The 15,312-nt window shown below is 40.5% G+C and overlaps 1 protein-coding gene across 1 annotated transcript; it reads right to left on the bottom strand.

Moving 5' to 3' along the window:
* Positions 1-1,093: 1,093 nt before the first annotated feature.
* On the bottom strand, positions 1,094-8,548 carry TSPAN6 (tetraspanin 6). Its single transcript, XM_012464050.3, has 8 exons — positions 8,137-8,548; positions 7,086-7,274; positions 6,706-6,780; positions 5,494-5,592; positions 4,979-5,113; positions 4,406-4,489; positions 2,677-2,784; positions 1,094-1,912 (listed from the first exon to the last, which is right to left on the bottom strand). The coding sequence occupies exons 1-7, from the start codon at positions 8,221-8,223 to the stop codon at positions 2,716-2,718; spliced, it is 738 nt and encodes a 245-aa protein (XP_012319473.1). The 5' UTR covers positions 8,224-8,548; the 3' UTR covers positions 1,094-1,912; positions 2,677-2,715.
* Positions 8,549-15,312: the final 6,764 nt, after the last annotated feature.

Below are 15,312 nucleotides of genomic sequence, written 5' to 3'. Positions count from 1 at the left end.
TTTTTCTCAAATGACTCCAAGCATTTTAAAACACATACTCAAAATTCATGATTATTTAACTAGTAGTTTTTGACCGTTTTTTTTTTTTTGTACTTTAGGTTCTGGGGTACATGTGCAGATCATACAGGATTGTTGCATATGTACATACATGGCAAGGTGGTTTGCTGCCTCCATCCCCCTGCCACCTATATCGTCATTTCTCCCCATGTTATCCCTCCCCAATCTCTCCAACCCCACTGTCCCTCCCTTAGCCCCCCACAACAGACCCCAGTGTGTGATGCTCCCCTCCCTGTGTCCATGTGTTCTCACTGTTCAACACCTGCCTGAGTGAGAACATGTGGTGTTTGTTTGGTTTTCTGTTCTTGTGTCAGTTTGCTGAGAATGCCCAGTTTTTTTCTAGCTGTAACTGACGTCCCCTTACCATCAATTCAAGGACTGTGGCAATCAGAGACTAGATAGGTTCTACTAATGGATGTATAAAGAGACCCAAAACCAAAGAAATGATTATCTGACTTCAACTCAAATTTTAATAATTATTATTTTCCTTATTAATTTCCTTATTATCCTGAAGATACAGGTTACATCCCTCCCTATGCAACTTTTCAATGCAAACTATACAATCAAAAGAGTCTGATCTCTAGGAGAACACTAATCATATGCTATTTTATAACATGGAATGTAATTTTTTCACAGGGAACTTTTTTTTTATATTTGCACTTTAAGATTTTTTTTTTTACATTAAGTTATGGGATACATGTGCAGAACGTGCAGGTTTGTTACACAGGTATACATGTGCCATGGTGGTTTGCTGCACCTATGGAACAGTTTTTTAAACAAGAACATTAAATTTTTAATAAAGGCCTCAGCCTTATATTTCACATCTAAAAACAGTACTCTGAGTAGAAATGTAGGGCTTAGCTTTCTCAGTGGAAAACAACCACCATCCCAGCGGATTTTTTACAAGTTAATTTAAACACGATCTTTTTAGAGGAAAACAGTATTTATTGCATACGAGTTATACTTGTTAATCAAAGGCACAAACCAAAACTAAGACTTCAAGTTGACCATAATATTGACAATTAAGTCATATAAACCCGGTACCAGCTAAGTTTAATGAAGATAAGTTCCACTAAATTCCTAAGGAAAATACAGTAATTCCGACACAATTGAATAATTAGAAACTTTCAAACAAGAGGGAAAATATGAACATCATAATAAATGTCCCAATTGGGAGGCGAAGAAATGTAAAGTGTGTGCTGAAACCTGATGTATCACAGAACATCAATAGTCCCTCTCAGTCTTGGATGCCTCAGACCCAAGGCCTTAGACTGTTATCACCATCTGGCAACCCTGATGAGGGAGGCCATCTAATGACTGACTGAAATTAAACTACACAATGCAACTCTCTGCTTGTCAGCAGAACAGCAAGTGATAAAACATTTTAACTTCTTGGTGCAAATTATACAATCAAACCAGATAACCTTGACTGGGAAGGAGCCAGTTCAGAGAGGTCAATTTTCTATCACACTACATCAATAGCAAAGTCAGAGGAATCAATTTTCCATCTTGTAACACTACATCAAAATAGCAAATTCACAGTGCCTTCCAAAGGCCCCCAACTAAGAAAAATAACAGTCAAGAGTAACACAGTATTCATTTACAATTTACTAGCTCTTCCAGTGTTTCAGAGGGATACAGGGTTTCAATGATCTAACATGAATGGGACAGAAGGTGGACTCAGAACATAGCAAACACGCATCTTGATTGAATCAGCCTATTGGTGTAGTTTCTTGTTCCACATACATCTTGATTGAATCAGTCTACGGGTGTACTTTTTCGGTCTATCAGTAAGTAGTGTCGTCAGTTCTCCAGCCAGGCAATTTTCTAATTCACGGGGGGAACTCTAAATGTCCTAAAATTAAAGAAAAAAAGTTAATTTACTTGTTACACATATTTCAACATCTGTATTTGTTTGCATACATTCTAATCTATTCCTGCTAATGAAGACCTTCCTATGTGTTCCCAGTCAGTGGCTCAATTAAAATGCAAAGTGTGCCCTAGGGATCAATTCAGCCAACAACAGTTCTCACAGTATTTTACCACTTAAATACTAAAGCCATTGAAACACACGTCTTCCCAAAATCTGGTTCCTATTAGACCAGATGAGTTTAAGACTTTAACGATAGCCCACCAAAAACAGTTTTTACCAAGAAAGCAACGCTCTCAATGACTGACTAAAACTGTGGTAAATGAAAACTAGGTAAAGGACTATGGAAAATGTCAATATTGGTGAGGAACAGAGTGCACCTGCCAGGGAACCTCACAAATAAGGTCATTATTGGGATTCTTTGTTTCCCCTCTCTGTAGGCTGAAATATGTTAGAAAAGGGACCACTTACGATCTTTAGGCTGACATGTGTATGTAAATATATAAACTCACACAGGTACTCTTCTGTTGCATAACTTTAGAGAGTATGCACAGATAAGCTATAGCTAAGTCAGTACTTTCTGACCATGCCTTGTGTATAGAGACCTAATCTGCCTACACAGGGCTTATATAGCACCAGCTAGATTTAAATATACTAAAGACATTCTTGACTAACTTAGTTCATGTATCACATACACAGGCTGGAGCAGACATCAACACTAACAGAGTTGAGGACCAAAATGAACGTACCTTAAAGGTAGAGAGGAACAGCCCCGAAGATCAACTGAGTTACACTATCTCATACTGGTTATTTGTTATGGCACGAGAGAGGCAGTAGGCGAGAAAGATTCCAATCAGCTAGAAATAAAATAGAAACAAAATTAAATACTACACAAAAGAGCTTGAAGACCTCAGACTATATTCTCCTCTCACCTGTAATTCGCTTATAATTTTCTTCCTGGAGTTTTTCTAGACAGTTATGTTTAATACTCTGCAGCATCTAGATCACATTCAAAGAATGTAAGTGAAGTTTTATTGCTACTATGACCCAGAATTTCACAACTCTCACCAAAGGAAAATCCAGCAAACTGTCAATCAAGGAAAATTCGGTCGCAAATTTTGGAGAAACTTTTCTTACTCTCAGTTCCCAGAAAAAACAAAGACATCGTTTTGAATAAGTATCTTAACAAGTTAAATCTCTATCAAGGAGGGCAGAGATTTTCCTGGAAAGATCCAGAGCAGTGCTACAATAATGAAAATGTTCTAGAACCCCTGTACTGTATGACATAGTAGGCAGCAGCCACATGGCTACTGAGTATTTCAAACCTCCAGCAAACTGAGGTTTTAATTTTATTTAATAATTATAACCATTCAAAGGTGGCTAGTGGCTACTGCACTAGCATAGATTTAGATATAGCTATGCTTGCTACTTTAAAAATATATTCAGACTAAACTTGAATTAGTCTTATTTCTAGTGTTTAATATAAACAAAAAATCCCCTGAAAAAAAAAAATCGTTCAGAGCCACAAAACAAATGTCATGCTACAGTGAGAAACACAACTTGCGAAACACAATTTGACCTACTACATGGAATCTACCCAAAACAACTGGTGCATAATGAATCTCCCAATCACAAATCAAAATCAGTATTACATATACAAAGTAAGTCCAATCAAAACTCCACTATAAGAAAAATGAAGTATTTTCTCTTTTTTTGAGATGGAGTTTCACTCTTGTTGCCCAGGCTGGAGTGCAATGGCACGATCTTGGCTCACTGCAACCTCCAACTCCCAGGTTCAAGCGATTCTCGTCCCTCAGCCTCTCGAGTAGCTGGGATTACAGGCGCCCACCACCACGCTCAGCTAATTTCATATTTTTACTAGAGATAGTATTTTCACTATGTTAGTCAGGCTGGTCTCAAACTCCTGACCCTAGGTGATCTGCCTACCTTGGTGTCCCAAAGTGCTGGGATTACAGGTGTGCAACACTGCGCCCAGCCCAAATATTTTTGTACTGTGACCAGTAACTGAGTTTTATGAAAATGCGACTTCTCTAAAAATGTCCTCACTATCCAGGCCCCTGAAGCAAAAACTTTAAGCCTTAAAAGTGAAAATCTTGCCAGGCACGGTGGGTCCTGCCTGTAATCCCAGCACTTTGGGAGGCCGAGGCGGGCGGGTCACTTGAGGTCAGGTGTTCGAGACCAGCCTGGCCAACACGGTGAAACCCCATCTCTATTAAAAATACAAAAAAAATTAGCCAGGCATGGTGGAGCACGCCTGTAACCCTAGCTACACATGAGGCTGAGGTGGGAGGACTGCTTGAACCTGGGAGGTGGAGGCTGCAGTGAGCCTATATTGCACCACTGCATTCCAGCCTGGGTGACAGAGTGAGAGTCCATCTCAAAAAAAAGTGAAAATCTTCTAGCTTACACCTACAAGATGTAGGATGAAATATTTCTTAAGTAACTACAAAGACTTACCTGAAAGCAAGCAACTCCAAACGAAATTCCTGCAACGACTCCCATTTCTGACTCTATAATGGTCATCACCTTTATAAAACAACCCTAATGGGAGGAAAAAAAGATTAAGTAGAGCACAAGCAGCATGTACTTTTCTTTATGGTAATAAGCACTTTGATCATACACCTCTGCAGAAAGATGTATGTATCATAGCCTTTGGTTGTCATTTTATTGAAATCTACTCTCTTCCGTATGTTCTCAAAAGAACAAATAATTATTCCCAACTATTTCCACCTTTTGGATCATACATTTAAAAGTGTTACTTTACTGGAACCAAGGAGTTCAAGGCTGCAGTGAGCTACAATCACACTACTGCACTCCAGACTGGGTGACAGAGACAGACACTGTCTTAAAAAAAATACTAAATACTAAATAAACAAAAAGTGTTACTTGCTAGCTGTCTGAACTCAAGTCTTACCCACCCTATCTCAGCTTACATTTATTAATATGAGGAAAAATTAAAAACTGAGTCAATTTTGCATTCAGTTAAGTCCTCAAACACTGTGAAACAGAAAGTTTTAAAAGGCACCTTACTTCACTGTTTACTTTATCTGCATCTCTCTGTGGAGTACAATCTTCAAGTTTACAGCAACTCTTGGGAAATCCTTTTTCTGCGTAATAATTAGTATCTGTCCAATCTCTATAATCGGTGACACCACAACAATGCAACTGAAAAACCCAACAAAAGCATTTACAGTTCATATTACAACTTTGTAAGCAAACATTTAACCTAATATCCTCTATTGCAATTTGTGCTCAAAACATTTACTATACTCAATGATCTCTCTCCTGAATTGATTCAAAAGATCAGCACTGGGTCCTTGATTACCACCATGCATTACAGTTTTGTACTGGCCTATTGTTAGTTGGTACTAACAATACTTGGACTATGATATAAGTGGGGAGGGAAGAGGACAGGTGCACATGTGAGGAAAATGAAACGTGTCACTTCTTTCCTCTATAAGTGGATAACATCTAGTACCAGGCTCTACTCTTTTCTCTGAGGCAACAGGGAGCGTGTTCTCCTCTAGGTGGTGGTTGCCACTTACCGTATTTTGGATCTTGTCTACTGCATTGCTTCTGTAATCTCCTGTAGAGTTATACTGCTTCAAAGCCTTCTCATAATTATTCTTAAAGCTGTTCTTAATCTATAGCAAATAAACATAATGTCAGTAAGAAAATCCTCTAGAAAGTTCTTTTGGTTTCAGGTAAAAAAAGTTCTTAAATCTGACCAATGGTCATATCTTTGCCAGCAGCAACACGTACGGTAATTAACTTCCATGGTACAATCTTGTCCTCTAAGGGATATGGGTTTGCTGAGGGGACTAGTAAGCAAAGCATTAAAATATAGGATGAGAACCACTACAAGTTCAAAGTGCTGTGGGAATATGTATTTATCTGTGTGGCAATGCAGTATTGCTGTATTCTGCACCCTGCTAATTTTTCTCTACTTTAAACTAAGTACAAATTCGATGCCTATGGAATTTGTAAGCTACAAAACCTTACTTTGGGAGACTGTGCTACCACTTTATAAGAACTCTCATTGATGAGCCTTCGTTACTCACCGAATGATATTTGAACAACCCCAAGTTTACCTGATTTTTAATTCAATATTAAACTTTTGATGATTTGCATTAAGTATATCCAATCTTTTCAAAATGCAAGGCATAAGTGAAGAAGGTTATCAATTTTGTGCTTTGAACATTTTCCTATCAGTAAAGTTATAAATTGTACTATTTCCATTTTAATAGGTATTTACACACAGAAAAATGACAGGAAATACAAGTAAATAATTTTCTTCTGGTGACTGTCAGTCTTTACAATCTTCTAAATTATTTGGTAGGCTAAGGCGGGCAGATCACCTGAGGTGAGGAGTTCAAGATCAGCCTGGCCAACATGGTGAAACCCCATCACAACCAAAAATACAAAAAATTAGCAGAGCGTGGTGTCGGGCACCTATAATCCCAGCTACTCGGGAGGCTGAGGCAGGAGAATTGCTTGAACCCAGGAAGTGGAGGTTGCAGGGAGCCGAGATCCCACCACTGCACTCCAACCTGGGCAACAAGAACAAAACTCCGTCTCAAAAAAAAAAAATTCTAAACTTTATTTTAAATTAGAAGTGGGCCAGAATTTTTACAAGACGGCCATTATTGTCAGCTACAGGTTTAAGTACAGAGGTCTAACTCTTCTACTTAAATAAATCCATTTTTATCTCTTGGAGGATAAATTTAACATGCTAAGCTTCCCTAATTCAGGCTTACCTCATGTCTGAAAACAAATCCTACGATGGCAGCGACCAGTTCGACCAAAAAAATGAGAGTCAGAAACATTGCATACTGCAGGATAAGAAAGAAAGGCCAAGTCAGCATAAATAAGATACAGCACAGCTGCAAAGGAAGTCAAAGAAAAAATAATGGTCGTCTTCTCAATTAGTTCATCATGTTTTCATTGAAAACGGCAGGGAAAATAATAACATGTCAATTTTGAAAGTGGTAACTGGCCACTGAACTGTTACTTGGTAAGTTTTCATAGGCAACAAGAAAAATTGTAAAGGGCCATGACCAATTTCAAGAAAGGATTCCTACAACATACAAAACTTTTCTAAAACCAAGAATCAATTCTAATGAAAACAAGGACTCACCAATTTTAGCATCCATGCAGAAACTCGGCAGGTAGCAAAACAACCAAACGTGCCCAAAAGAATAATGACGGTACCAGTACCAATGAGCACGAAGGGGACGTTGGTGGCCTTCTCATTTAAAAGAGAAAAGTAATTCTCCAGGCTCACCTTGCCCCAAATGCCAACTGCGAGAAGGATAACGCCAGTGATCTATGTGGGAAATTAGAAAACAGAAACAGTTATGCACTGTGTACAGCAGCATCTTCAAATCACAAAGCATGAGGTTATATTTAAGGCATAATAGGCGTGATATGCTGGAACATGGCAGACAAGGGGGAAGAGTAGAAGGGGTTAGGAGGGATCTGCACACAAGAGTAGGCTGTGGACAAGGTATCTTTTCAAAATTCTTAGAATTCATCTTTTGTGTGTAAACACAAGCCCATGGCATATTTGCCCTACAGATCAAAACTTCCTTAATTGTCTTACTCCAGCCTTAGGAAGAAAACCTTGAAGAGAAACAAAAAGTGTTTTTATGTGTTCCAGAAACTTTCCCCGTCCTCTCCAGTTAGGGATGAGCACAGGGTACAAAGCAATGGTACACAAAAGCAAGCCCAAGGATAGACTGGCGGGAGTGGAGGCATACCATACTTACCTGCGAAAAACTCCTCTCTTATGAAGCAGTGAAAAGAAAGACACTATTATGCAAGAGTGCTCTCAAAGGGGCCGGGCAAGCCTTGCTTGCCTCTGTAAAGGTCCTGGGTCACCGTCTGCGTGCTATAGGGGCTTAACGCCCCAGCTCGCCTCCTGCATCGAATTCAAACGCTGGCACGTCTGGGTCCCAGCTCAGCCTCTCGGCTGCCTTCGTCCCGCACTCCGACCCCAGCGCCGGCGAGATGCCTGAGCATTTAGCTCGGGGCCCAGTACCTCGTCGCCGGCGTTGGGGTCCCAGGCACGATGGCCGCCCAAACCCCACCCCATCCCCGACCTGAACTCCCGCCGTTCAGGGTCACACCCCCCCACACACCTAAAAGCCCGGGATCCCCTGCCGGCCCCAGGCGCCTCAGTCTCTCACCCAGAAAATGAAAGTGTAGATTATTAGGACGCTCTTGAAACAAGTAATGACTGGTTTAGTCTGCAGTCTCCGAGACGGGGACGCCATGACCAGCCCGAGACCCTGCACCACCGCACTGGGCGATCAGAACAGAGGGAGCGAGACGCGGAATTCCCGAGTCTCCCCGGAAACTGCCGAAAACTTACGAGCGTCCACAACTGAGAAGGGCCGGAAACACTGTACAATTTTCTAGAGGGTAAAGTCCGGGAGGCTGTCCGGAAAGTGGCGACAATTTCCGAGCGCCCCCTGCCGAAGGTTACCGAAAACTATATACAAAGGTTCTAGTGTCGGAAATTTCATAGGTCTTTAAGTGGAGCTTGCTTCATTGTTTTGTTTTGTTTTTTTTTTCTAAGCTAAGGAATTTTTCCCGCCTCCCACCCCTCCCCTCCCCTTATAACTTCACCACATTGTTTCTATCACCAGCAGAGCCCGCAGCGCTCTGCGACTGGGCTTCCCTGGCCCCTGGTGCCCTAGAGAGAAGGAAAAGAATGAAGAGGTTAAAAGTGACCTAAGAAAATACATGGGAAAATACCCACAAGAAATACATTTGCAAAAAGAAAGCTGATTGCAAAGCAATACATACAATCACATATGCTTAGACAAAAACTGAAAGGAACAGTGAAATTTACCTCTGGTGGAATTAGACTGATTTTTTTTTTTTCTCACTTGTCTGCTTTTCAGTTTGTGAACATTGTTTTATGGGGTGGAGAGGGGAGATATGAACGAATTGAGGGAAAATAGTCACCACGTGTTGAAAGAATTTCTAAGGTAGGTATTAAAGATGATAATGACTTTTAGAATTTCCCTGCAGGGCTTTGCAAAACCCCAGTATTCCTCTACTCTTTTATCTCCTAAGTAATTTGGAAAGTGGAGGAAAAGTATTTTAACATAATAGTGAAATGTAAGTTCAGCTATTCGCTGCGAACTTTTAAAAAGGGTGCTATGGAAAATGCCTGGTGAGTGTGACCTCTAAAATGTTAAAACGGAGAGTCACTGTATATTCCAGCCACCTGTTTTTTCCCATCAAAACCCAGCTGATCACAGAGAGGTTAAAACCTAATGTTATGTATTATGAACATATTGGTCTATGTTGTTACAGCACAGAAGGTGTGTTAAGGTCTGATTTCTCAACTAAAGTGTCAGCTCTTTGATGGCAGAGACTGAGTGTTAAGTGAGTATGTGTTATCTCTAGAGGAATGGGGTTAGAAGGCTATATCAGTTCCCTATGCAACCCAACACTTTGTCATTGACACAAACTTGACACAAGTGGCTATTTACTCTGTTGCCATTGCAAAAAGACCTGCATTTGTGGAGGAGAGAGGAATACTCAAACTTTTCTGCTTGAAACATTGCTTTAAACATACACCTCAGGACCAGAATGCAGGAAAGTTCCATTGACTTGGTCATACAGAGCTTCCCTGTGCTTCAAATATTGACCTAGGACCAGTTCCTATAACATCTCGCCAGACGTCTGAGGTGCAAGACAGCAACTATTGGAAAATGAATTATTGCACTGCCAGGCTTTATTCTAAAATTTTTTACTCAAATTTGAAAGGCCTAATGCACAAATATATAGAGAGAATAGATAAATAATACATCTATATACAACTACAAACAGTTTGAAGTCATCAGGAAATAGCCGATAGTCAACATTTAAAGTACCACATAAGCCATAGTCACATGATGTGAGGTGGAGAGGGGTGTCTAAGTATATGCAAAGATTTCTCCCTAGGCTAAATGACCCCAACTGAGGGGTTCGTATACTAAAAACAAGGATCAAGGAAAGTCTTGCTAACTTCTTGTCATCTTAAAAAGAGGTTTCTCTGAAACTTAGATTTGTACTGTGTCCTGCAAGGGATTTACAATGTGAGCCCAAGAGCAAAGAAATATATCTGTAGCTGAAGGAAAAATAAAATAGCAAAGCAAAAGCCACATCTTATTTCCAAGAATATGTTGACTTTCCTCCTCACCCTTCCTCTGCCACTCACAACGCTGCTTTGTTTGAACAACACTCGGTGCCAAATTCAACCAAATGCTGACATGGAAACTCATATTTCTATGGCCACAACACCTTGCACCATTGCCTCCTACTCTGGTACACCCACTTCCACCTCCCCACCCCCACCATGCCACCAAACCCAGAAACTAAACTTAGTTCAAACCTAGGCCTGGGTCTGTGTACAAACCCAGACCAAAGGGGCATCTAATCCCATTTAAGGCAATTTAAGAAATGTTTCCCTAGGCCATTAGATAAATGTATTATTTTAAGTATTAATAATGACTGTGATAATGAGCATTGACTATGTACCAACCACTATTGCTAAGAGCTTAATACACGTTACCTCATATGCATGCATCACAAAGACCCTATTATGAGGTTGACACACCTAGCACCTTCATTTTACAGATGAAGAAACAGGTTGAAAGAGGCCAAGTAAGCTGCCTAGGACTAAACCTGGGCAACTTCTGTGTCCTTCATCAGAAATGGGGCCCACTTTGTGATGAGACATAGCTGCTGTTGTACACACAGCTGTCTCGGCCCAGAGTAATCCAAGTAAAGACTGCTGTTGCACAGACATTTAACCACAAACATTGGCTCCTTGGAGCCCCTGAAGCTTAAGAACCTCAATGATTGCCACAGTTCTGCCTTGCACTTGGGTTTTTGGGTTGAGTTTGACTTTTGCCTTCACTCCAATAGCCCAGTCACTTAGGAAGTAACCCTATCTGCCCCAGAGTGATGAGGTAGAGAGTTCAGTACTTTTTTTGGTCCAACCTCTTAATTTCTACCTCTTTCTGAGCACAGAAACACAATATGATGCCAACAATGTAGGGAAAAACGAAAATACTTTAAGTGTTGTTACTGCTTGTTTTACATTGAACATTGAGTAGTCTCCCTTCCCAATTAACTTCCTGCAACCCTCAAGATTAGGTATAAATGTTTTTCATTGCCAGACATCAGGCAAGGGAAATGATATAAACAAGGGCTCACTGTTAAGTCAGACCTCCCCTGTGCCACCTCCAACCTCCCCCCATACCTGCCAATCTCCTTATCCCAATACAATCCCAACTAATTTCTTACTGCTTTTCCAAAGTGAATTTTCTGCTCCATACCAAGTCAGCATGATCACCCCCCCAATAAACAAGTACTATTCCCTAGTCCCTGCCCACCCTCAACTTCACTCAAAATTTCTGCTTCTACTGAATATCCAGCTCAATCCCAGCTCAGTGAAAACGTCCCTCCTCCCTCATCTCTTTCTTTAACACCGTAACTGTCTTAACTACACACTCACTCCCATTAAGTCAGACCTTTAGTCAATTCCTGCAGTATCTGCTTTGCATTTCTACTTACCTATTCTACATCCTACCATCTAGATGTTCAGAAACTACTGAAGAGCTAGTGTGACAGGGCCCCTACACTCCTCTTTTATACTCTCCTCAGTACCCTAGGACATAATGCCCAATTGATGAGTTCATTTGCTGCTTGGCCAATCCCTGTTAAGCTGATTGCTCAATGAGATCATAATTGGTCTCTGGGGGTAACCACATAGCAGTTACTCAGGATTGATTGCAGAAATTAAATAAAAAATTAAATATCTAAGCCATCCCAGTATCATACTATCATAAAACAGAAAAAATTAAATTGAGCACCTAGATAATGTCTAGGGACATTCCTACTCTCTCTTAGGAACCACTAAAAATAAATAAATAAATAAATAAACTGTATCACTCAGAATACATCTTATCTCTTATTCACATGATAACTACCATTTTCATTTTCTAATCCCTTTTCTAGCATCCTTTCAATTACCTTTGGCTAAGTGACTATCATAGAATTTAAAGGCACATCCTACTTATTTTTTTAATATCTCATATTTTGTATTACAGCCATCAGATACCTCACTATTTAAACAGTTAATTCATATGTACAGTTTTAAAAATCCATTTCCTTAATAGACTATCTCTTTATTCCTATTGTCTCTTGTGCATTCCCATTCTCCTTTTCTGAAATCCTATTTTGTCTATTTTTATTCATTTTTTTCATCCACTCCTTTCAGATGCTCTGTGAATCCTTTCCCTCCCTTTACTTATCTCTGACTCCAACTAGACTATGAGTGCTTAGAGGGCAAGAATCCTCTTTCCTTCTTCAAAAAAGCTCATAATATACAGTTTGGGACACATAGACATGAGAAATATTTTTAAATGGTGTTAAACTTCACGATTCTATGTCCGTTTTCTAAGAAAGTTGTTTCTAGTCTAGCCTTATTGAGCTTTGCTGAGATCTCAACTAGGGAAGTCAGCTTCCATATCTAATATTTCTTAAAACAATACCTTATTGACTGCTGAGGGGCTTCATATTGAAAGTCTTAAAGCTGAAAATGGTACTGAACTTTAAGAAACAAGAAATTGAGTATGCCTGGATGCTATCAGTCACCTTATCTACCTTGCTCTTATCTTCCCCACCAAACCATGGGGAGAGGTGTTTTATTTCACTTTATATCCTCACAGTGTCTAACATTGTGTTTTACACACTGAGTACGTGCTGCAGAAATGTTAGGGTTATTATAATTAACCTTACTTGTTTTGTGTGAGCTCTTTATATTATTAATCCCAATGCTTCACAAGAATACTGTCCCCATCCTTGGACATATCCCCTTACTTTGATCTCCCTATGATTTCCATATTCTCCCCCTTCACTTTCTTCTTTAACCTCTCTCTGCAACCCCTCTGTCCCACTCCTTCCAGTTTTCAGTGGGATTGAGGCCTTATGCAGCATCTTCACCCTGGCATGTGCTAGGCTTTGTGTTGGATGGCTGGGGATATGAAGAAAACTAGGATAAGGTTCTTGCCCTCTTAAGTACTCATAGTCTAGTAGGAGTCAGACATAAGTAAAGAACAACTCCAATAAGTGTGACAAGTCCTAAAATTGAGATGTGTACCAAGTGCTGTGAGAGAAAAGGAAGGCAAAGTTAACCATCTTGGGCTGGGATGGGCTGGGGGAAGCTTCTTAGCAGCAAGGATGGATAGAGTTTCAACAAGTCAAGAAAGGAGGGAAGGGACTACAGAGCAGAGTGAACATGTCTGTGCAGAGGGACCAAGGTGCTAAAGGAAGAAGAAGCTCAAGGAAGAGCAAGAGGCTGAATGTGTCCAGAATGAGGAGGCATGGGGTGAGTGTTTAAAACTAGGCTAAGGACATAGGTGGGGCTTGCTTGTGAAGAACATGGTATGCAATGCTAAGGAGTTCAGACTGTACTCTATGCAAAGAGGGAGCCAGTGTGGGGGTTTTTAAGAAAGAAAAAACTACGGTAGAATGTATTACTTTGCTTGTTCCCTGTCTCTCATATTCCAGCCCCCCACTCTCTCCCTCTGTCTCTCTCTCTCTCACACACACACACAGACACACACATTTAATATATTCACTATTTTCTCACACACGAGTTTAAAATAAACTCCTATATCTTATTTTCTGGCCCTACCCTATTTATTCAACTTTGTTTCCTATCTCTCCCTGAAACCTCTTAGCACTCACCCCCTCCCTGTCTGACCTAACAGTGAGCTCTTGTTGATGACATTTCCTATGCCTGAGACTAGACCAAAGCCCCCTCTTCCCAAGTGCCCCTTCTCCTCTGACCTCCTCCTAGAGTCCTTAAAGTCTGTAACAGACTTGTGGCAGTTTATCAGCATAGGGAGTTGTACTGTTTTCTAATTAATTGTGTCCCTCTTTTCTCCCCCTACTAAACATAAACTCTGTGGGAGCTGTAGAGTAAGCTCCATAAGATCAAGAATCACACATTACTTGCTCACCACTGTATCCGAAGTGCTTAGGTTATAGTAGATGACCAATAAAGTTTCCCTAAACACACACAATTGTAATTAAGAACATGCTTGTTTCATGTCTGTTTCTTCCATTCCATGAGAGCAGGGATTTTTGTCCATGTGTTCACTGGTGTTTCTCAAATATGTAGATCCATGTGTGGCACACAGCAAATGCTCAATAAGTATTCATTGAATTAATTATGGATTACAATGCCAGGGATTTTGTCTGTCTTGTTCACCACTACATCCACCACTCTTGACATGGTAGATGCTTGATAAATTTATGGAATGAATAAGGCCACCATCATGTCTTCTTTACATAGCTATTACACTGTTAAGCACATGGTGGATACTCAATACATATTTGTCACAGGTGGATTGGAAATGAAGCAGACTCAAGCTTGCTTTTGAACTTTGTATTCTCATAAGTACAATTCTTCCCCTGATGACTGAGAAGGGGTTACCAATTTGCTTGCATACACAGGAGAAACACCCTTTCTACAACAGCTTAAAATTTTTCCTTCTCTAACCACTGATTTTCCAAGAGGTGGAAATGTCAACAGTGAGGGGAGGGAGATTGTAAGTAGCTGGTCTGTACTATGACAGAATAGTCTCATTATCAGATCTAAAATGAAAAAAAAGCTTGCTGAGTGAAATGTAGCCCTCCATCAGAGACCACTGGGAAACAGCTAGATTTGCTCAAACAGCCTCCCACTAAAGCCTCTCCAGGCATGCTTTCCCTCCATTGTTAGTATGGGAAATCAGTCTTGATTCTCCAGGCAAGAAACACATGATTTTTTTGTAAACAATATAATCTTTTTTTTTCTTTTTCTTTTTTTTTTTTTTGTCTTTTTTTTTTGAGACAGAGTCTCTGTCGACCAGGCTTGAGTGCAGTGGCACGATCTCGGCTCACTGCAACCTCTGCCTCTCAGGTTCCAGCGATCCTCGTGCCTCAGCCTTCTGAGTAGCTGGGACCATAGGCACATGCCACCATGCCTGGCTAATTTTTTGTATTTTAGTAGATACAGGGTTTCACCATGTTAGCCAGGATGGTCTCGATCTCCTGACCTTGTGATCCGCTTGCCACAGCCTCCCAAAGTGCTGGGATTACAGGCGTGAGCCACCGTACCAGGCCAACAATATAATCTTAACAGAAACTGAAGTCCTGAGAAGTTAGGTTACTGGCATGAGGTGAAAGTGTATCTGACCCTGTACCATATAGATTGCAAGATAGGTCAGAGTTGGGAGTCTAAGGAATTACAGGCGAAATTTTAGGGAATGTCAAAGTCAGCTACAGTCTTCCCCTCTCTTTGGTGTTTGTGA

The sequence above is a fragment of the Aotus nancymaae genome, unplaced genomic scaffold, assembly GCF_030222135.1.
Source record: "Aotus nancymaae isolate 86718 unplaced genomic scaffold, 86718_ANA_hifiasm-v0.15.2.pri h1tg000004l, whole genome shotgun sequence".
Classification (NCBI taxonomy): Eukaryota; Metazoa; Chordata; class Mammalia; order Primates; family Aotidae; genus Aotus; species Aotus nancymaae.
This window is presented reverse-complemented; position numbering and strand designations above follow the sequence as displayed.

What these genes read in the sequence shown, in the direction of transcription:
- TSPAN6 (XM_012464050.3), bottom strand. Translation starts at nt 8,223, where the DNA reads ATGGCGTCCCCGTCTCGGAGACTGCAGACTAAACCAGTCATTACTTGT. An exon ending in TCTACACTTTCATTTTCTGG is followed by an intron (nt 7,275 to 8,136) that starts GTGAGAGACTGA and finishes TTTCCCACATAG; the next exon opens with ATCACTGGCGTTATCCTTCT. An exon ending in GATTTGTTTTCAGACATGAG is followed by an intron (nt 5,593 to 6,705) that starts GTAAGCCTGAAT and finishes TATTTGCTATAG; the next exon opens with ATTAAGAACAGCTTTAAGAA.